This window comes from Aphidius gifuensis, linkage group LG5 (genome assembly GCF_014905175.1).
Source record: "Aphidius gifuensis isolate YNYX2018 linkage group LG5, ASM1490517v1, whole genome shotgun sequence".
Classification (NCBI taxonomy): Eukaryota; Metazoa; Arthropoda; class Insecta; order Hymenoptera; family Braconidae; genus Aphidius; species Aphidius gifuensis.
This window is the reverse complement of record NC_057792.1, coordinates 7,092,394-7,115,493: the sequence shown is the minus strand read 5'-3', so window position 1 is coordinate 7,115,493 and position 23,100 is coordinate 7,092,394. Positions and strand designations below refer to the sequence as shown.

The 23,100-nt window shown below is 27.3% G+C and overlaps 1 protein-coding gene, 1 long non-coding RNA gene and 1 pseudogene across 2 annotated transcripts; 2 read left to right on the top strand and 1 right to left on the bottom strand.

Annotated features, from left to right (window-relative positions):
• Positions 1–422: 422 nt before the first annotated feature.
• LOC122857427 lies at positions 423–1,289 on the top strand. Its single transcript, XR_006374193.1, has 4 exons — positions 423–473; positions 667–823; positions 906–1,004; positions 1,070–1,289. It is a non-coding gene; the product is annotated as an uncharacterized LOC122857427 (long non-coding RNA).
• Positions 1,290–11,105: 9,816 nt separating this feature from the next.
• On the bottom strand, positions 11,106–14,652 carry LOC122857426. Its single transcript, XM_044159587.1, has 2 exons — positions 14,544–14,652; positions 11,106–14,482 (listed from the first exon to the last, which is right to left on the bottom strand). Exon 2 carries the CDS (start codon positions 14,295–14,297, stop codon positions 12,177–12,179), a length of 2,121 nt encoding a protein of 706 aa, XP_044015522.1. The 5' UTR covers positions 14,298–14,482; positions 14,544–14,652; the 3' UTR covers positions 11,106–12,176.
• A 4,691-nt stretch (positions 14,653–19,343) lies between these two features.
• Positions 19,344–21,273, top strand: LOC122856315 (annotated as a pseudogene).
• Positions 21,274–23,100: the final 1,827 nt, after the last annotated feature.

Below are 23,100 nucleotides of genomic sequence, written 5' to 3'. Positions count from 1 at the left end.
ATAATTTTATACCAAAATATTTTCTTTTGTATCTCTTTGATATATATAAACATCAGAAATTTTTATTATATAATTTATCAATTAATTAAATAAACATATATTTTTTAATACAATGGTACTTTATGTCCTCTTTTTTTATTTTTTAGTTTAATTTTAATTCCATAAAATATAAGACATATAATAATTGAAAAAAAATAAAAGTATCGATGATAAAATTGAGTTTGAATAAAATTTATATAAGAAAACAAGTGGAGTGTTATCTGACGGTGTCCATGTCAACCTTGTGAAAAACCAAAACAAAAAACATGTGGGCATGTGTCATGTGTCATTGCGTTCATCAGTGTTTATATGTCATATCATTATTTTGTTTATACTCATTTTAGATTAATAATAATTGATAATTAATTTAACACATAATTTAATAAATAAATTAATTAGATTATTTATTGAAAATTTAAATTAACTTTTGAAAGGTAAATTAGAATGACAATAATAAAATAAATATAACCATGGTTTATAAAAACTAAACACTTAGATTTTCAGATCTTTATTATGGTTTTTCTTTTGGGTTATATATCTAAACAACTAAACACAAAATATAATTTTTACAATAACAATTATTTAACTTGATTTAATCAAAATAATTACAATAATTAAAATTTTTAGATAGTTGACAATGAGGTTAGATTGTCTGACGTTAATTTGACACTTGATCAAAACTATGTAACTGTTTTACAACTTTAATTTATAATTACTACAAGACTTGTAAGTCGTCAGGATAAATATGAAAATAAATAATTTGGAAATAATCACTTGTTTTAAGGTAAGATTTGACACAGTTTTTAAATCTTTATTTTTGTTATTATACTGATAATAAATAAATAAAAATTTATTTTTTTCAACAGGAAACAAACATAATGATATCTGATGATGCATCTCAAGTACCAGCTGAATGGTACGGATAAAAGAAATTGCAGGATCCAAACAGATCACACAGAACAAGTGTAGGTGAATGATCATCAAAAAATTATGTCATGAAAACCATAATAAAACAATTTATTATTTTTAGGAAAAGTGTATTTGACCTGGTGATTCATTTCTAACCCGAGTAATGATAATGCTCCAAACAGCATTAATACTTTAATGAAAATAGAGAGATCCTGGTCACATTGTATCACTCAACGATCATCCAAAGCCAAAAATAAATAAATAAAATACATTTATTTTATTATTTGTGATTCATCTTGTTTTTTTTCATTATCGGGAATATAAAATTAGCAATAAAGTATCCAGAATTGATATTTATGTTAAAATAAAAAAATAATTGAAACAATTATTAATTAATAATTAACGTAAAAGCTTTTTTATTAATAATTAGAAAAATATTATTAAATGTTAAAACATGCTAAAGTAATTTTCACACATAATACCTAAATTATATTTTCACTTTCGTTTGTTTTTAATATAAATTGTCAATGTTTAATAAATTAATTTATTTATAAACAAAGAAGAAAACATTAATATAAAAATTTTATTTCTGAGAGGGTAAAATTTTATTTAAATTTTCTTCCTCAGCTGTTATTTCTAGCTGTGAATGTTTACGTTTATTATTATTAATTTTATTGTCAATACTGCCCTGACTATTATTATCAGAACTAATTGTATGATTTTTATCAAGTGATAATAAATTTTTACTTTTCAGTGTTAGGCAAATTGTATTCGAAAAAGTATTATCAGAATTGGTAATAATTTTAATATTATTATTGCTTGCTATCTGTTTATCAAACTCATCATTTTGTGCTGATTGACTTTGATCCAACTTTGTTTTTTCAATAACAACAGGTGAAGTTTGTTGTCTGCTATCATTATTTGTTAATTTATCATTTCCATCATTTGATTTTTCATTGTTTTTATTATTAACATTTGTATCTTTATTGATACATGATAATTTAGCACATTTTGCTTTTGTAAGTGATTCATTTGAATCATTACTTTTTGGTGGTGCAGGTGCTGCTGAATGAATAGTAGAATTTTTAACAATAGTATTAGTAGTACTGATTGTTGTTTGTGTTTCATCGATGTTGGATGAATTATTTGGTTTTTTTCGTAATGCACATTTTAATAATGTAGCATAGGCTTCTTTTGCACTCAATTCTTTGACGCACGCATTTGATGAAAATAATTTTTTTAATGTGTTAATTGAACTGCCTTTTAATAATTTTGGAAATAATATTATTCTTTTGTGAGTTTGATCTTTATCAGCTGGATCAAAATATGGCCTTTTTGGATTGTTCATACCCAATATTTGACGTATTTTTGAAGCGGATTTTGTATTTGTGTAGAAAAATAATACTGGCTTTGATGGAATAAATATCAAGACTTTATAAATATCTTGATATTGAACAAGTACTTGAACTATTTCAGTTTTATCCTCAAGTGATGGTACTTCTAATACTAGACCAGATGGCCGGGTGTATTTATATTTATTCTCAGTGTGTATTTTTTCATTCAGTATCATCAGTATCATCATCATCATCATTATCATCATCATCATCATCATTATCACTGGTTTGTGTTAAATCAATAATTGCATCCGCTTCACTTTCAACTTGTTGTTTATTTTTTGGAACTGCATTACTCAATTGTAATTCAGTTTGTGACTTCGATACACTTGTATTTATTTCACAAGGTGTTGATGGTTGTGTATTATGATGCACTGGGGGTTTCACTGGTGTTGCATGTTTTATTGCTGGTGTCAATGTTTTTGTAGAAGTATCAATTGCTTGATTTGCTGGTGGTAGTTGGTTTTTTTGTTGTTGTTCTTTTCGAACTGTATCAACTAATAACGATCCACTTTGTGAATTACCACTTGCTTCAACTTTTTTTTGATCCAGTGCTTTACTTGAGCATTCTTGATGTACTGGTAAGTTTTTTGATGGTATTAGTGATTCAATTACTGTTGTTTTTGTAAGAGAATCAGTTAGATGAGTATTATTTGCTAATAGTTGTTGTTGGTGTTGTTGTGACTTTTGAACTTCATTAACTAATGATGATCCACTTTTTAAATTACCACTCGTTGATGGCGCAATATTTTTTTTCAAAAGATTATTTTCTTGATTATTATTTGCTGCTGATAGTGTTGACTGTTGCTGTTGTATAACTTTATCTTGTTGTTGTTTAAGAATTGGCATCGTTATTGTTGGAGATTTTTTATTTATTAAATCCGATTCATTATCAACAACGGCATTATTCATTTTTATTATTGATGGCTGAAAATTAAAATAATCATAATGTTTTTTTTTTGTTTCTAACACGATTTATACATATATTTTTTTTAATTTAATAAAAAATGCTTACCACTTGTGGAGATGTTTTTACAATTTTTTTTTGCTGATTTTCTGTATTGTTTTCTAGCACTTTATTTACTTGTGTTTGTTGACCGTTAATAGATCCTGGCATGAGTTCCTTTGGTGGTTTTGTTAATGTCGTTTTTATTAATGGTGTCATCAACTGAGAACTATCAATTGCTTTTTGTGAAAACACACCATTTTTTTTTAAATTAGTAGGTTCATTGTTATTCTGTGACTTTTTTAGCAATGTCGATGGCAATTTAGTATGTGAATCATTGTCTGATAAATCAATTAGCTCAGGTAATTTAGATGATTTAACATTTTCAATTTGTACCGATGCTTTTTTTGATTCATCTTGCTTTTTTGTTTCAGTATGTAATGACGAAATTATTGAATCATTTTGACATGATGATTTTGGTGTTTTATAACCATCTGTGTCATTTACAGCTGAATATTTAGCAAATTCTGAGAATAGAAAGCTGGATGAATACATTTGTCTTTCCATTTCATCAGATGCAATTAGACAAAGTGTTGATGAAATTGATTTCATATCATCAGGTGATGCACCAGCATCTAATTTTTTTCTAATATAACTCTGTGCAACTGATAAATCAGTTTCCAGTGGATCTTTATTTTCAACTAAACAATAGTTCCACCATTCATTTAGATTGAAATCATGCTGTTTTATGACTGATTCAGGTAAACATGAAAAAAGTATTTCAATTGATACATCATGTTTTTTTTTTTTCTTTTTTGCCTGTCTTAACGCCACAATGAAACCAGGATAATCAGGATTATGGAAATTTGTTGAACAAGATGGTACCTGTTCAGCAGTCTAAAACATATAAAATTATTCAATATTTAAAAAAAAAAAATTAAATGACATACATTCAAAAAATGCATGCCTACAACAAATATTACATTACCTTTTCTACGTCATTATTATTAATTTGATGATGTTGTTGATTTTCAACTATTGTTGTTTTATCCCTTAAAATTTCACAATTTTTTTCACCTTCATCCAACACTTCTTCTTTTATATAATCTAGTTGAATTGTTATATCTTCATTGGATTCTGTAAAATATCAATAAAACAACTCAATAAATAATATAATAAGGGAATTATTAAAACTTAATAATAATATATCAATAATATGTAGAAAAATTAATCAATTGTTTATACAATAATACCTTCTTTGATTTCTATTGATGTTGTTTTATTTTGACCTTGTTCTTCCATTATTTATATATAATATGACTCGTTCTAATTCAATTATAATTATTAAATATTTTACTATTTATATTTAGACTTAATCACAGAGAGAGTTCTACAATTGATTATTATGACAACATAACCCACATGTTTTTTATTTTTTACTTTCAAGTACTTTGATTGGCTGTTTGATAAAAAAATAAAAAATTCAATAAAAAAAAAAAATTGTAACGTACAATCTGTGCGCTGACTTCTTATTCTTTTGTGGACATAATCTTAATGATTTTATTTTTCTTTTTGAATGACGATTTGTGTATGTATTTGGAAATATAAAAAATTAGCAAGCAGTTGGTATTCATGTTAAAATAAAAAACAGTTAAAACAATTAATAAAAAATAGAAAAACATTATATTAAATATTGAAACATGTTAAAGTAATAATTTTTACTTATATTATAACCAAATTAAATTTTCAACAATTTTTAACAATTATTTATTTACTTGCTTATAATTAAATATATATATATATATTTTTTATTCACTTAAAAACTCAATATTTGTTTTATTAATTTTAATATTATTGATCTTATTGATAACAAATTTAAATTATAGTTTTTTTTTTAATCGATCCAAGGCATAGAGGGTAAAACGTTATTTGAATTTTCTTCCTCAGCTGTTACTTCTAGCTGTAAACGTTTGCGTTTATTACTATTGGTTTCATTTTCAATACTGTTATCACAATTATAATCAGAATCAGTTGTATTATTTTTATCATGTGATAATGAGTTTTCCCTTTTTGATGTTGAATAAATTGTATGCGCTGAAATATCATTATCAAAATCATTAGTTTTGATATAATTATTTGCTAAACATTTATAAAATTCGTTAATTAACAACGTGTTATGTATTTTTTGTTCTAGATCAGTTGTATCTAACTTTGTCTGTATCAAGTACCAGCTGAATGGTACGGATAAAAGAATTTGCAGGATCCAAACAGATCACACAGAACAAGTGTAGGTGAATGATCGTCAAAAAATTATGTCATGAAAACCATAATAAAACAATTTATTATTTTTAGGAAAAGTTTATTTCACCTGGTGATTCATTTCTAACCCGAGTAATGATAATGCTCCAAACAGCATTAATACTTTAATGAAAATAGAGAGATCCTGGTCACATAAAATTAGCAATGAGGTATCAAGAATTAATATTTATGTTCAAATAATAAACAATTGAAACAATCATTAATAATAATTAACTTGAAACCTTTATTGATAAATAGAAAAACATTATTTAATGTTATAACATGTTAAAGTAATTCTCACACATATAATAACTGAAATATATTTTCTGTTATTTAATATTGTTTGTTTTTAATATGAAATGTTAACGCTTAATTTATTTATTTATTTATGAACAAAGAAATCATTATTTTCATTCTGAGAGAGTAAAATTTTATTTGAATATTCTTCCTCAGCTATTACTTCTAGCTGTGAACGTTTACGTTTATTATTTATTTTATTTTTAATACTGCCCTGGCTATTATCATCAGAATTTGTAATAATTTTAATATTATTATTGGTTGCTATAATTTTATCAAACTCATTATTTTTTTGTGCTGGCTGACTTTTATCTAACTTAGTTTTTTCAATAATAACAGATGATGTTTTTTGTCTGCTATCATTGTTTGTTAATTCATCATTGCCATGTGTATCTTTATTGATACATGATAATTTTGCACATTGTGATATTGTAATTGATTTATTTGTATCATCATCTTTTGTTGGTGCTGCTGGATGAATAGTAGAATTTTCAACATCATCATTGGTGATTTTTGATATATTAAAAAAATCTCTTAATGATGCTCCTCTTGTTAATATGTCGTGAGCTTGTTTTGCATTTAATTCTTTTATGAAAGAATCTGATGGAAATAATTTTTTTAAAACCATAATTGAACTGCTACTTAATAATTTTGGAAATAGTACTATTCTTTGGTACGTTTGATCTTTACCAGCTGAATCATAATTTGGATTGTTCATACCTAATAAATTACGTATTTTAGAACTAGATATTGTGTAGAAAAATAATACTGGGACTGGTCTACCAGAATGTATTGATACTTTAACAATATCTTGATATTCAACATGTACTTTCAGTACATGTACTTTAGTTTCAGTTTTATCTCCAAGTAATGGTACTGATAATGTTAAACCAGTTGTATTTATAATAATATGACCTTTTGGTATATATCTGTATGATCCAATTATGACCATCTGACACAGCAATGCTGATTGCACTTTTAAATTTGTACCAAAATTTTTTTTATCAAGATTTAACCAATCATTATCATCATCATCATCATCTTGTAAACATTGTTTATCAGAGAATACACTACCGTCGATTGATAATTCATTATTAACATCACTAGTTTCTGTTAAATTAACGATTTTACCAGTTTCACTTTCAACAATATAATTTATTTTTAATACTGGATCTTTAACAAGTGATACTGTTGTTGTGCCATTGAATGGTACACCAGCCTGTTCAAGTAAATCATTGAAAGTAATTTTTTCATTTGGTATATCAAATGTTATCAATAGTAGTTCACCATTTTTCATAGTAGCCAATATTTTAACACTATTTCCTTCTACTTGATCTTGTACAATTGCTGTTTTTGGATTATCAATGGATTTTCGTAAATATGTATAACTTTCAATATTATTTGTTGATCCAATTTCATCTGATAAATCTTCCGGTGTGGTTAATGGTGCAACATTATTTGTGAAAACATTATTCTCTTGATTATTATTTGCTGGTGATAGTGTTGATTGTTGCTGTTGTATATTTTCATCTTGTTCTTGTTTTAGAATTGTTTGTTGACTGTTAATAGATCCACGTGTTAGTTCCTTTATTTCCTTATTTTCACTAACTTTATTCTTTGATGCTGGGTGTAGTAATATTGCTGGTGGTTTTGTTGTGGTCGTCGGTGATTTCATTGATGGTGTTGTTATCACCTGTGAATTATCCATTCCTTTTTGTAACATCACACTATTTTTTTTATAGATAGTAGGCACATTATTATTTAATACATTTGTTGGTTTTTTCAGTGATGTTGATGGTGATTGATTACCTGGATGATCATCTGATATATTAATCATTTCAGATGATTTGGCTTTTTTTACATTTTCAATTTGTACTGATGATATTTTTGATTCATCTTGATTTTTTGTTTTGTCTGAATTATTTTGATATGATAATTTTGGTGTTTTATAACCATCTGTATTATTTACGAATGAATATTTAGCAAATTCTGAGAATAGAAAACTGGATGAATAGATTTGTCTTTCCATTTTATCAGATGCAATAAGACAAACTGTAGATGAAATTGATTTTAAATCTTCAGGTGACGTACCAGCATCTAATTTTTTTCCAAGATAACCAATTACAACTGATAAATCAGTTTCTAGTGGATCTTTATTTTCAACTAAACAATAGTTCCACCATTCATTTAGATTGAAATCATGATGTTTTATGACTGATTCAGGTAAATATGAAAAAAGTATTTCAAATGATACATCATGGGATTTTTTTTTTCTTTTTGCCTGTCTTATTGCCTCGAGAAAACCAGGATAACCAGGATAATCGAATTTCGTTGAACAAGATGGTATTTGTTCAGCAATCTAAAACATATCATTGAATTATTAAATTATTAAATATTTAACATGATAAATACAAAGCATGCTAACCACGCAATTACCTTTTCTGGTCCATTATGTGTCGATTCATTTATCATTCCATTTTGACTTGGTTCTTCCATTGTTTATAAATAATATGACACTTCCTAATTTTCACAAAAAATTGTAACAATTCAATTACAATTTTGATATTATATTATTTATATTTAGACTAAATTATATAGAGAGAGTTTTACGATTAATTATTGTGTCAACATATTTACATAACCATTAACCTACATGTTGTTATTTTTTCACTTTCAAGTGGTTTGATTGGCTGCCTGATAATAAATCAAAAAATCAATAAAAAATTGTAACGCTGACTCCTTAATCCTTATTCTTTTGTGGACATAATCCTACCTATAATTATTTTTTTTTTCTTCTTTGAATAATATATTTGTGTGTTATAAAAAATTAGCAAGATTCGTTAATATTCACGTTCAAATATAAAACAATTAGAACAGTTAATATAAAAAAGAAAAACATAATTCAATGTTAAAACGTGTTAAAGTAATTTTTACTCATTATATAATGACCAAGTTAAATTTTCAGCAATTTTTAACAACTAACAACTAATTTACTTGCATAGTAAACAGCTCATAATTCAATTTTTTTTTTCTTCTTGATCACTTCGAAACTTTATATTTGTTTGATTAATTAAACTAATTATATTTGTTTTATTAATTTAATTTTGATAGTATTAATCTTATTGATAAAAATATGTATTTTTATATAAAAAAATACTTTTAAATATATTTTGTGGATTCAATTTAAAATTCTGTATATAAAGTCATGTAAAAATATATCATAAAAATTTCATTGATCATTAATCAAGTCACTAAAAATATTAAAAAATACAAAAGGATTGTTAAAATAGAATCATCATTATTGCATTTAATGCTTTGAAAGCATTAAATTTGGTTGTTCTTAATATAATTGTCAGTGATTAATTAATTTTTTTTAAAACTAAGAAGAACTCATTAATAATGAGTCATTATTGTAAAAATCCAGTAACAGGAAATAAACAATGAATAATTTAATATATATTATGATTTATGATACATCTCAAGAACGAATGTAAGTAACAGATCAAACAGAACAAGTATAGGTGAATGAAAATGAGGTGATTATTTTTTTCATTTATATAAATTATTATTATAAAAATAATAATAAAAATTAATTCAATAGTTTCAGATAAGACAATGCTTCTGACTGCACCTAGTAAAGATGGAGTTAAGCCAAAAAAAAATATAGTTACTGATAATTTAGGTAAAGATCAACAAAATATTATAGAGTTAAAAATTTTTTTCTGTTAATTAGTGAAATAATAATTTTTTGGTGTTTTTTTTTTTTTTCATAGAAAATAATCAACCTTCAAATATACCTGAGATTAACGAATTATGCAACAAAACTTTTAACACTGCAGCTGACTGTGCAAAATCAATAATGCGATCAATGTGGACTCAAGAAGAATTAAGGTTGTTTTTAAATGAAATTCCCGTAATTTAATTTTCGATTTTTTTTTTTTAATGTTTAAATGAAATAATTATCTATTTGGTGGAATTTTTTCGTAATTTTCCTCTGCGTCAAAATCCAGATAATTAGTGTCAAAGTTGACAACTTTAACACGCAAGCATAGGGAGTATAGGTACGTTTGCGCTTGTACTTTTAAAACTCTTAATTTAAATTTTGATTTTTTTCTACAGATTTGTACACTTTACAAATACGAAATCAATGAAAAAAAAATTATCCATTTCCTCAGTGCCGTTTAAAAGATATTGGCCAATTACTTTTTAAATTTACGGGTTTCAGCCGGCTGAATTACACTGAAAATTTGGGGTAAGTTCCAATACCGTCGTTCGGTTTTATTCTTCTAGCTCTATCCGTCTCTCTATCTCTTTGGCTCAATCTTCTATCTCTTCTTCTATCCTTCTCTTACAAGAAATCTCCGGTTTTGGAACTTCCCCCTGAATGTTTATTGCTAGAGTAGTATTAGTGTCTGTAAATATAAGCCGGCAACACTCACACTACTTATGACGCATCAGTAAAGTAAAAAGATTTTAGGCATGAAGGGGCGCTATAATTTTTTTATTTAATATGCGTTTGTAAGTACCCTTGTGAACCCAAAACGTCGCCCGGTCATGCGATTTAAAAACAACCTTAAAGGATCGAGTTGTACGTCAGACTCGAGGTATATTTCAAAAAAGGTTTTAACTCCAGAATAAGTGGTGAAAGGAAAAGAAATGTTTGCAAGCTGGCTAAAATAAGTCGGTTACATGAAAGATGCCCGAAACATGGAGTTGAAGCAATTTAATAGCCATATAGGACGGGTTATTGATGGTGCCAAAAAAGTGGATGCTAATAAACTAAAAAGAAAATTAGAAACTGACACAAATGGTATACCATCGGAAAAAACGCCATCCAAGGATCTTTGTGAAAAATCTAACAATGAATAAGATAAAAACAAAACATAAATTTACAATTAATGTCGCCAAAAAGCCTCAATTTTTAAATACCTGTCTATTTACCTTATAGATGATTTTACTTAGCTAAATTTTTTTACTTAGCTAAATTTTTTACTTAGCTGTAATTAAAGCCAAACAATCAATATCTACATTATTTCACTTAGCTAGAATTCTTTTTATTATAATTGTGTTTATTAAAAATAAATAGACATCGATATTCGTCGGTTGAATCATTTGTCCGAATTATAATTTATTTTTAAATTATTCAGATGCTGAACAATTTAACAAAGTAAATTATTTCAACTTGATAATTAATTTTAAGAAAATATAAACATAATTTATTATTTTTTTTATTTTTTTATTCAAGACACTACTGCCAGTAATATTGGGCGTGAACCAGCTGGTACATCAACAAAAACAGTTATTCATTATGCTCAAAAAATTCATTCTGGTAAATTTAAAAATTTCGATTATGGAGAAACAAAAAATTTAGCTAAATACAATTTATCAATGCCTCCATCTTATGATTTATCAAAAATAAATATTCCAATTGCATTTTTTTATTCAGATAATGATTGGCTGGCCTTACCTCTTATAACTATTATTATTAAATTAATAAAACAGAATTTTTTTCATTCGAAAACATTGCTAATTTGATTTTTTTTTTTATTTTCAGGATTCCAAAAGACTTTGGACAAAAATACCAAACAAAATTAACATAACGAGAGTTAATTTTACAAAATTTACTATATCTAATAGCCATGAATAAAATTAATAAAATCAATTTTTCTATTTATTATCAAATATGAAAAATGACACCCTGACAAAGCTGATATTGTCGTTGATGAGAACAACAAAAAGAAAATAATTTTGCATATAAATTTTCGACTGTTTACAATGAATAATAAAACTAGAAGTTTATGGTTGGAGTGATGTAAAAATAACACACTACAACCTTCAAGCATAAGTAAATACATTGCATTTTTATTTTTTTTTTTCAACAAGTTATAATTTATCATAAATAATCCTAAATCTTTTTATGATTTTTTTTCAGCACATGTATGCATAAGGCTTATCCAAATTTACATCACAAGCCATTACATATTAGAATATGGTGCTGTACCAACTAGAAATTTTACTGGCAATACAAATTTATAATAATTTATTTATAATTTTATCAATTATTGAGTGAAATTAAATTTTTTAATTATATTTAAATTTTCTTGTAAATATAGTACAATATAAAAGTTTTTTTTTTGTTCTTATGACATATTTAATTTGTTTCATTTACTTTACAGAACAATTTGATAAGATCTATTCGTTTTAACTGTTCTATACAACTTGCATCTTTTCTTCTTACAAAAATACCTTGATTAATATTTTTAAATTTACTCTTTTGTCAATCCAGTATTATATTATATAAATAATTGATTATTATTGCGACGTCGTTTCAAAATTGGGAGTATGTCTTCATCAGTGTAACCTAAAATTGGTTTCCAATAACCAACATTTCCGAGTGTTTTTCCATTCCAGTTTCCTAGTATGCTAATAGCATTGACGTTACTCGGAGTGGGATACACTGGAGCTGCAATTATTTGATCATCATGGTCAAATGTGCGAATTGTACATGGCCAGTAGCACCGCAGTTTCGCGTCATAAACTGCACCTTCAAGCAGTGACTGATCAAACTTCCATCGGTGAATTAAATCATTCGGAGCCCATCGAATTCGTTCAGTTTTGAAGACAGGATTTGCCAAATCGAATGCTTGTGCAATGATGTTCATGCCAAGTGGGCCGTAAGGTATGATCATGTATGGAGTCTTTCCTGAAGCAGCATCTTGAAAAGTGCTATCTCCAGATGAAGCGTGCCACCCCCACGAAGCAGGAGGTCCTTGATTGCTGACATTTTTTGAGAAGTTGACTTCACAAGGATCACCAGGTATTCCCCATTCAATTGGTCTTGTTATCATCCAGTAATCAAGAGCAAGTAAATTACCACGTACAGGAGCGATAAAATCATTCAATAGACGATAACTATCATATGCATGAGCATAAGATCCTGGATTTGTTGACCAGTTTCTGCTAGCATTAATGTTGCTATTAATGTTGCACCCTGTGTACACTTTAAAAGCTATTGCTACTGCATAGTAAATGGCAGGCTCTTCCCCTGACGTTGTTGGACGTAAGAGCATGTCACGTAAAGTATGGATGAGACTTCGATCTTCCGTTTCGCCGTCTGCCCATCGTTGACATGCTGAGGTATCAAAATGAACACTAGCCATGACTGTAGTGACAAATGCGTTGAACAATCCAGTATAGAGTGCAGCCAAATTTAGTCTCGTCATTCTCAATGATTGAATGAAGTTGGTGTTGTCCTCGTCATATGCTGGTTGATATTTTGGTGTTACTTTCAACATACGCAAGAGCGCATTGTAATCGCTTGGAGCTGAAATACCAATATTTCCTGTACCATTGTCTGGCCAGATAAATCTGTAAAGCCCATTGCGAGTAGCAGGAGCAATAAATTCAACACCACAATTTTGTTGGACCCAGCTGATAGCTCTAGAAAGAGCTTCGTGTTCATTTCTGTTTGTAGCAGTGATTCTGAGAAAACTGTAAATTGTATCTGAGTCAATAACAGTTGGTACACCTAAAGGTTCGAATGCACCATGTCTGGCGACTGTAATTGGTATGTACGGCCAGCTGACATATGCCATGTGTGGTATGTTTTTATTTTTTGGAGTGGCAATACGTCTGTTTGGTTGACATATCCATTCCAAAACAAGATCATGTGTGCCTCTTGAATAATCGCTGTTCTCAATAAAGACAAATCCGTGACCTTTAATTGCACTACCAAGTTGATCGGCTGTTGTGGCAATGTTTGACAGATCAATGTATTTAACACGAAAATCATTTGCTTCCCAAGCCGTAGCCTGAGGAACAAAGTTTCTTTCATTACAAAAATCGATGAGCAATGCTTGCCAAAGACCTTTTGCATAAAAAGCCATATTATCTATTAGCTCAAGTCTGCAATCGATGTAAGCACCAATGTCTCGATGAAGTTGTTGATTTGCAGCCATTAAATTTCCAGTTAAGATGCTTTCAAGTGTATCCATGTCTGGTTGCCCGTGTTTCAAATAAACTGAAATCAGTTCACGTTCAATTCGACCTTTGTGAATTGGAGCTGTAAATGTTATTGATGCCGGTGGAACACGATCGGGTTGAGGGCTATCAGGAAAACAAAACATGACACCTTTGGTTACATCAACTGCTGGATGGTGTAAGGGTCCTATAGCCTTTCGTTCTAGACTTGACGTTGCACGAATTCCCCAACTACCATGGTCCATTCGACCATAGGGTGTGCAACATATATGTTTAAATTTTCTATTAAAGTCCGGTATTCCTGAGACAATAACGTCATCCATATCAAGTAACACTTTTGGTGCGGTGTAAGCACTAACAATAGAATTATCACTACACTTAGCACGTATAATGTCTGTGTCATGATTATCACTTGGCATTTTTTCACTCGTCATATTGTTTATAATTCTATCACTTATATTAATGTCTGTAACATTAGCAATGTTATTCGACGTTTTAGAAGGGTCAAGTATATGAAATGTAGATGATGTTGAAAGCTCAATAGATTCTCCACTGATTAATTTGTTGTTGTCGTTGTTGTTGTTTGTTTATCAATCAAATTGTTGAACTTTCGTTATATCTGAAAGATAAGAAAAGCACAATTAGATTAATGTTGTTGTGTAATTCGAGGCCACACCAACCTTGCAGAAAGTCACAACTATGTATTTATCTACTAGTTCAATAAACCATGGTGCAAACATTATACATATGTATTACATATGATAGATGGAGTCGTAGGGCCACCGTGTATAGAGTGGGTATAACATCACCAAGCGCCACCAAGTAAGAAAGTAGTGGTTGCCGGTAAAGCTGAAAATCAACAAAAAGTTTCTAGCTACCCCTAGAGGGCTGATCGCCACTACACCGCCAGATTATGTGATGAATCACCAAATAATCGCCATCTCGCAAACGTTAAAAACGTCTCGCCAAAATTGTTGCCGAATCGCCAAATTGGCGGTCAATCGCACAACCTGGCAACCCTGGCACACACATTTGCAAATGTTAATATTAAGCCGCGTTTTTATTGGTTTTTACAGGTTTTTATATCATGTACGACAGGGTGAAAACTGAAAGATAAGAGACTATAAAAAAGGCTTTATTTATTTGAAAAAAAATATACAATGGCAAGTCAGGTTTTTAATTTATTTAATTTTTTAATTTTATTAATTATAAAAATTAAAGTGTGCAAACTTGAAGAATAACTGATGAAATGTAATTTTCATGTTTTTATTGTTGATAAAATTTTCTTGGTTTTGGATTATTAAATTAATTAATTTTAAAATATATATTTGTTACGAGACAGGTTTATTTTTATTAATATGAAATAATTTAATTGAACTTAAGGAAACAAAAACAAAAAAATTAAATTATGAATGTTATTTAAAATAAACAAGTCAGTAAACAAATGTTTGATTTTACCTAATTTTGTTATTCCCTACTGGGTAACAGGATTTAGGAGAGGAAAATGTGTTAGAATTTATAAAAATACCTTGATGTTGAATTTGTGTAAGTCCAGTATGTGTGAGGCGTGTCAATGTGGATGATCGACCTGTAGATGTTGTAGTAGTCTGAACTTAACACAACGATATGTCAATAATTCAATGATAATGGAATTTTTGTTTAGTGATTGGTTTCAAAATAATTAACACAATTTTTATTTAATGTTGAATATTTAATTAATGATTAAAAAGTATACGTTGAGATTAAAAACAAGAGTGAGTGTTGTGACATTGTTACAGTTTTTATAATCTTGGTTTTGAAAATAATTTGTGGTAGGAATATTGCTTTGACCAATCCTAAAACATTGTTCCCATGATAGTCAGCAAATTCTTGTAAAAAAATATACAATGGCAAGTCAGGTTTTTAATTTATTTAATTTTTTAATTTTATTAATTATAAAAATTAAAGTGTGCAAACTTGAAGAATAACTGATGAAATGTAATTTTCATGTTTTTATTGTTGATAAAATTTTCTTGGTTTTGGATTATTAAATTAATTAATTTTAAAATATATATTTCAGGAAATTGATTTTAAAATGGGTTTTCAGGAAAAAATACAATTGATGATTATTTATCTAATTTTGTTGTTTTATTTAATCTTAAAACAGCACTAGGACTTGGATATGGTCACATTTGATAAAGTGGACAATTTGCTGTTGTATCTGAACCTGTTTTTGTAGGGCTTCATGCGGTACCGAGACTAGTCTCGGTCTCGCATGCGTCGTCTCGCGAGACGCGAGACCGAGACCGAGACCGCCTTGAATCAATAAAACGATACCGAGACCGAGACCGAGAGTATCGTCTGAAAGTCTCGCTAGTCTCGCGAGACTCTGAAAATTTTAAATAATATTTTTTTTTTTTTTTCCCTCTTACCGTATCGAATCATATTGAAAAAAAAGAACTGTTATATTCCTGCACAGTAAGACACTGCACAGTAGGGCACTGACGCCAGAGTCACAAGATATTTACAAGCCTTATGTATCAATGAAAATTGTAAAGACTTAAGTTACGCCAATTATATTTTCCTTAACTGATATTTTTTGTATTTGATGTTTCAAAAGCAATGATTTACTTCTTGGAAAAAAAATACATATCGATGAAGTAAAAGAAAAAAAAAAAGAAAATATACTATTTGTTTATGGCATTTCTAAAGACTTTTCTCAGACTAATTTAACGATTTTTAAATTTTCAAGATTCACTTTGAACATTCGTTTGTCTTTCATTTTTATTTTTTTTCTGGAAACAGAAAGATTATGTCTACTGTATTTGTTTATACAATTAGGACGTTCTGATGCTTCATCCTTGAAGTTGTTCAGTTCCTCTGTGGTCACGTTGAAGAAAACATCAAATTTTTTTTAATGAATTTAATAAATGAAAATAAAAAACAAACGTCGTATATAAAAATAATTCTCGTCATAATTTTGTATGATTAATCAATTTTATTAATATTAAAATTAATAATCAATTTATTAATTAATATAATTCAATATTTATTGCATTATTTTATATTTTATAATTTTAAAAAAATTAGGTAATACAATATTAATTGTTTTTATTTTACACGAATTTGATATACATGGTATTTTTCAATCACTTTTTTTACTTTACTTGGACGAATAAATATTAGTATAAAAGCGAGACCCGGCGAGACTTGCGAGACGAGACCGAGACCGAGACCGAGACCGAGACCTGGTGCGAACGAGCGAGACCGATACCGAGACTCGTCGAATCTCGTCTCGTCTCGTACCGCATGAAGCCCTATTTTTTGGTTCATTATCTCGTGATAAACCATTATACCATTTGCCTTTGAGAAACAATTAAGTATTAGAATGATATTATAGTTATTTTATTTATTTAAGCTCCTGCAAAAAACAGCATTAGAGAAAAAAATTTTCGTTCTTTATTATTAATAAAATAATAAATTCTTTTGTGATTATAATAATAATTTTCAACTCATTTCTAAAAATTATTATGAATTGACAACTAATTAAAATTATTTTACATAAATTTTTTATTATAATAGAAAAATGTTTGTTGCTGAATTTGATGAAAATATTGAATTGTTTATTGAATTTTTTGAATGTCAAGTAAGTATTTATTAAAATATGTAAAAATAAACTTACTAATGATTGAAAATTAATTGCTGATGGATAAAAATAAATTCAATTTGACAAATTTAACTCAAAAATAAGACAAAACTAGAAACTTTTTCCCAATAAAAGCCAAATCAATATTACGGATTTTTTATATATTTGAAAAAAATAATGTATCCCCTGATCGAAAAAATTTCTCCGGATTTCTTTGGACTTTGGACAGCCACTTGCTTTTTTTGTCCTTTTTTTTCAACTACTATTATTATCAATATAATGCGAATTAATAAAATTTTTAAAAGTACAATTTTAAAATCCACTATAAACAATGAAATTAATTTCTCCGTGATTACTTCGAATTTCTCTGCGATTACTCCGAATTTCTCCCAAATTGACCCATGTGGAGAAATGAGTGGAAAAATTTTCTCCTCGTCGTTAATTTGAAATTTCGGGAGAATTCCTCCGCGGTAAAATTATTTTTTTCACATGTTTCTCCGCGTATTCTTATTGTGGAGAAATATTTCCGAACGTTTCTTAACCCAAGTCAATTCAGAGAAAATTCGAAAAAAAATTTTGATACTTTTCTCCACTCATTTCTCCGCATGGGTCAATTTGGGAGAAATTCGGAGTAATCGCGGAGAAATTCGGAGTATTAGAATGTTATTATAGTTATTATTTTATTTATTTAAGCTCCTGCAAAAAACAGCATTAGAGAAAAAAACATGTCGTTCCTTATTATTAATAAAGTTCAATTAAATATTAATAATATTTTTTAAATTTTTTTCTAAATTTATATTAATTTTTTTTCGATCATCAAGTCAATGTATACCTATATTGTGTAAAAAAATAAATTGATTTCACACATTATTAAGACGTCTTTTTAATTTATTTTATTTTCTATTTAAAAAGAAAATTAAATCATCAAGTTATATGTATATAATACATTTAAAAATATAGAAAAACAATTTAATTTAAAAAAAAAAAAAATTTCATCAAGTTAATATAATATACAAACAAAACATAAATTTACAATTGATGTCCCTGGAACTCTCTAAAATAGCAAAATTTTAAAGTATAAAGTTGAATAATTTGCTGGATAAAAAAAAAAAAAAAAAAAAAAAAGGCATCAATTGTAAATTTATGTTTTGTTTGTATAATTCAATTTTTTAAATTTTTTTCTCGTTCACTTTATAACTTAATATTTGTTCCATCAATTTTGATAATATTGATCTTATTTTTAATATTTTTTAAATATATTTTGTGGACCAATTTAAAATTCTGTATATAAATCATAAGAATTTTATTGATCATATAAAAATATATAATAAAAAAATCGAGGGGCTATTCACGGCCAGATCTAGTGACACCATGACTACATAATGTAGTCAAAAAAGACAAATACTACACCTACTACACCTTATAATAACTACAATAACTACACCTTGACTACACCAACCAAATATGATGACTACAATACTACAATGACTACACCATTTACTACAATAACTACACTTTTAAAGTTTTTATTATTATTATTATCATTAATATTATTATTATAATATGATGGGATTATTTATATGGGGTATTAATGATAGAATTAAATTTATTGGAATGTATTTATTTTCTTATTCTATATATTCAATAAACCTTTAATAATATCAAATGATTCATTTTATATAGATATCATTTTATATATTTATATGTCAAATATATACTATAGTGTTTATCAAGAAAATGTATGTACATATTTTTTTTTCTTTTGATTTTATATTTTAATACTTTTCATTAAAAATATTTGTACTTTTAGCGATACAGAGCTTTCTGGAATTTTACGGATTATTTCCAGAATTTTATGGAGAAATTATTTCCACCGGGGAATAATGGAGCTTCTGTTGAAGCTAAATCTCTTAAATGTGATGTGTAAGTTTTATTAATTCAATTAATGAACTTTCTCTTGACTGATTTATTTATTTTATTTTTTTATTTTTTTAGTACTCCAGGTGGTAACAGTATATAAGTGCATGTGAATTAACATGTGCATTAATATCATCACTTGCAAGAAATGTTTCACAAGCAGCAGCATCAATGAAAGAAGGAAGATGGGATAGAAAATTATATTCTAGTTTTGAATTATCAGATAAAACATTAGCTGAACTTGGTTTTGGAAGAATTGGACGTGAAGTTGGACATAGAATGCAATCATTTGGAATGAAAATAGTATGTTTTGATCCAGTATTGAGTCAAGAAACAGCAGCAAGTGTTGGTGCTGTTAAATTAAATATTGATAAAATTTGGCCAAATTGCTGATTACATAACTATTCATACACCACTTATCCCACAAACACGTAGTAAGTGATCTCATCAATTATTTTAAACTCTTTTATTTTTCTTTAAAACTTGAATTTTTCATTGTTTTGTTTTTTCTTATATCATTACAGATCTTATTAATGCAACAACTCTTTCTAAATGTAAAAAAGGAGTTAAAATAATAAATGTTGCACGTGGTGGAATTGTTGATGAAGAAGCACTTTTAAATTCAATTAAATCTGGACATTGTGGTGGTGCTGCACTTGATGTTAGCAGAAAAGTTTCTGAAGAACCACCTAAAAATAAAATGACTTATTCAACATCCAAGTGTCATTGCTACACCTCATCTTGGTAAATATAAATTTATTTATTTATTTATTTATTTATTTATTTATTTATTTATTTATTTATATGCAAAAATAATAATAAAAATATTAATTATATATAACCCCTGGTAAAAATAATCTCTCCGGATTTTCTCCGGATTTCTCCGGACTTTCTACGTAATTGAGACTTCCGGAGATATTTACGGAGTAATCTCCATTATATCTCCGGATTTTTTCCGGAATTTTCGCTTAAAAGAACAAACACAAAAAATGTAAAAATCAATAAAAAAAACTAGAAATAAGAGTTTACATACGAAAAATAAAAAAGAAAATTGAAAAAATCCGAAAAAAACTCCGGAATAATATCTCCGGAAGTCTCAATTGCGTAGAAAATCCGGAGAAAATCGGGAGAAAATCCAGAGAAATCCGAAGAAAATCCGGAGAGATTATTTCTACCAGGGGTACAACTATGTTTTATTTTCAAAAGGTGCATCAACTACTGAAGCACAACAACGTGTTGCTGTTGAAATTGCTGAATCAATATCTGGTAAAACAGATAAATACGGTGTCAGTGGAATAGTTAATGCGCCAATATTATCAGCATAGTCTAGTAATAATGGACTATGAATTGAATTATCAAAAAAACTTGGTAAATTAGCAGCACGTTTTGATAAAAAAAATATAAATGCTAAAATTGAAAGTCACATTATTGGTGATGAATTGAAAAATAAAAAATTCATTCATACTGCTGTACTTGTTGGTGTATTAAGTGGACAAACTAAAAATGGTTTAAATCTTGTTAATGCATCAACACTTGCTAAAGATATTGACATTGATATTAACGAATTATATGTTAATGGTGATAATAATTATGTTGTTAAAATTGGACAATATGAAATACGTGGAACAGTACGTAATAATGAAAGTTATTTATTATCAATTGATAATAACATATTTAATAATGGAATTGTACTGAGAGATTTTATATAAATTTATCATGGAAATGGACCACAAGATCTTGCAACAATTGTCAATGAATTTACAGCTAAAAATATTAATATTAATAGTTTCAATGCCAGTGGTATTTGGCTTGCAATTGAAACAAATCAAGATGTTGATATTATTATTCCTGGTATCACAAGTTTTTAAAAACTATTTCACTTTTTTGTTTTTTTCCTTTTATAATTTACATTATTGTTTTTTTTATTTTTTTCAATCGTTCATTAATTTAGTGTTGCGATATATATACCTATATTTTTTTTTCTTTCTGTTTTATATAATTAATTTCAGTATTTCATAATCATTTTTTATTTCCATTATCATCAGTTTAATTTTATATTTTCTCTATTATTTTAATGGCTAATATTAAACTATTAATAATTTATGCAATTTCGTATCACTGATTAATAAAATAGTAATTAATTTAATGGTTATTATTTATTTATTGTTATTATTTTTCGCTCAATGATTAATGTTATAAAAAATCTTAATTGTCTAAGTTGTAATTTAGCGAAAAAAATTCATTAATTAATAAAAAAAAAAACAGTCAATTATTTATAAAATATTGTAATTCATTTTTATAATAAGTATTATTATTAATTAATAATTTATCGTGTTTTTTAAAAGCCAAATGTTTAAATGTTGATGATTCTGTTTAGTAATTAACGTTGACTTGTGTCTCTTGATCTGTAAGGAAATCCTTGACTTTTCATTTCTTTTATTTCATTTGGACGAAGTCTTCCTGACACTGATATTGCTACAAATTTATTTTTAATTGAATAATTAGTTTTGAGCAATTATATTAATTTAATACCTGGTTGACAAATATAATAAGATTCATCATCAGGAAGAGTAATTTTACGTAGGCGTAAGCCTACTAGTATTGTTTTTTGTACGACCAAATGAAAAAACGTTCATATCTCCTAAAGTAAAGTAGATAGAAAGTTCGTACTAGGACCAAATTAAACCTTAGAAAAAATACTATAATCAAGGATATGATAAAAAGTTACCCAATTATTTATCACTTTATTATTAACAAAAGAAGGTTATTGGTAAATTTTCAAGACGGATTATTAAGAAAACTAAAAACAAATCATGGATGCGATTATTTTTGCCAGAATACTTGGCATTAAAAAATCTATCTAATCGAGGAATAAAACTTTTTTCACTATTGTTAGAAATTTGTTAATTAACGAAAAAACAAATTTAACGTTTTTTTAGATTTCGTATAACTTTTGAAAAATTGAACTTAAAAACTTCAATTTAGTCTTAAATTGTTGGTTTTTCGAATATCGAGAGCCACACTCTCTTGATAAAAATCGCTCCGAGCTCAAATTAAGGAGTTATCAACAATTGTTTATAACAATAAGTACTATGCACTATCTTATAATGAAAAAATAACCATGAAGGATTGATTTTTACGATTTGTATGAAAACAGTGTGGCTCTCAGAAATTTAATTAAGAATTTTTTGAGCTTTATAAAATTTTTCTACGTTGATTTGTTCAAAAGTTATTTAATGCCTAAACAATTATTGTCAATTCGGTTTTTCATATTTTTTAGAACGACTCGCGTTTATGCCGCAAACCTTCTTTACCTTGCTCGCTCGATCGGTAAAATTGGTATTTATGTTGTTACATAATTTGAAAAAAAAAAAAATATTGAGGTTTGACACTTTAAATATTGTTGTTTAATGAATAAAATCAAAACTATAAACTATTTTTTTTCTTTCACTATATTTTGATACTTAATTTCTTTTTTTTATTAAAACTTTTTATAATTTTGGCGTTTTTAAATTGAAAAAAAAGTGTAAATTGAATGTTTTCCCATAAAGTGTTATTAATATAAAATTTAATAAATCTAATAAATATTTGATCTCAGAGCTGTAGGAACCACAAAGGCTTTCGCCGAAGTTTTGAAAATTTTCAATTTTCAACCGGGAACGAATGCGTTAACAAAATTTTTTTCTGGTTGAATT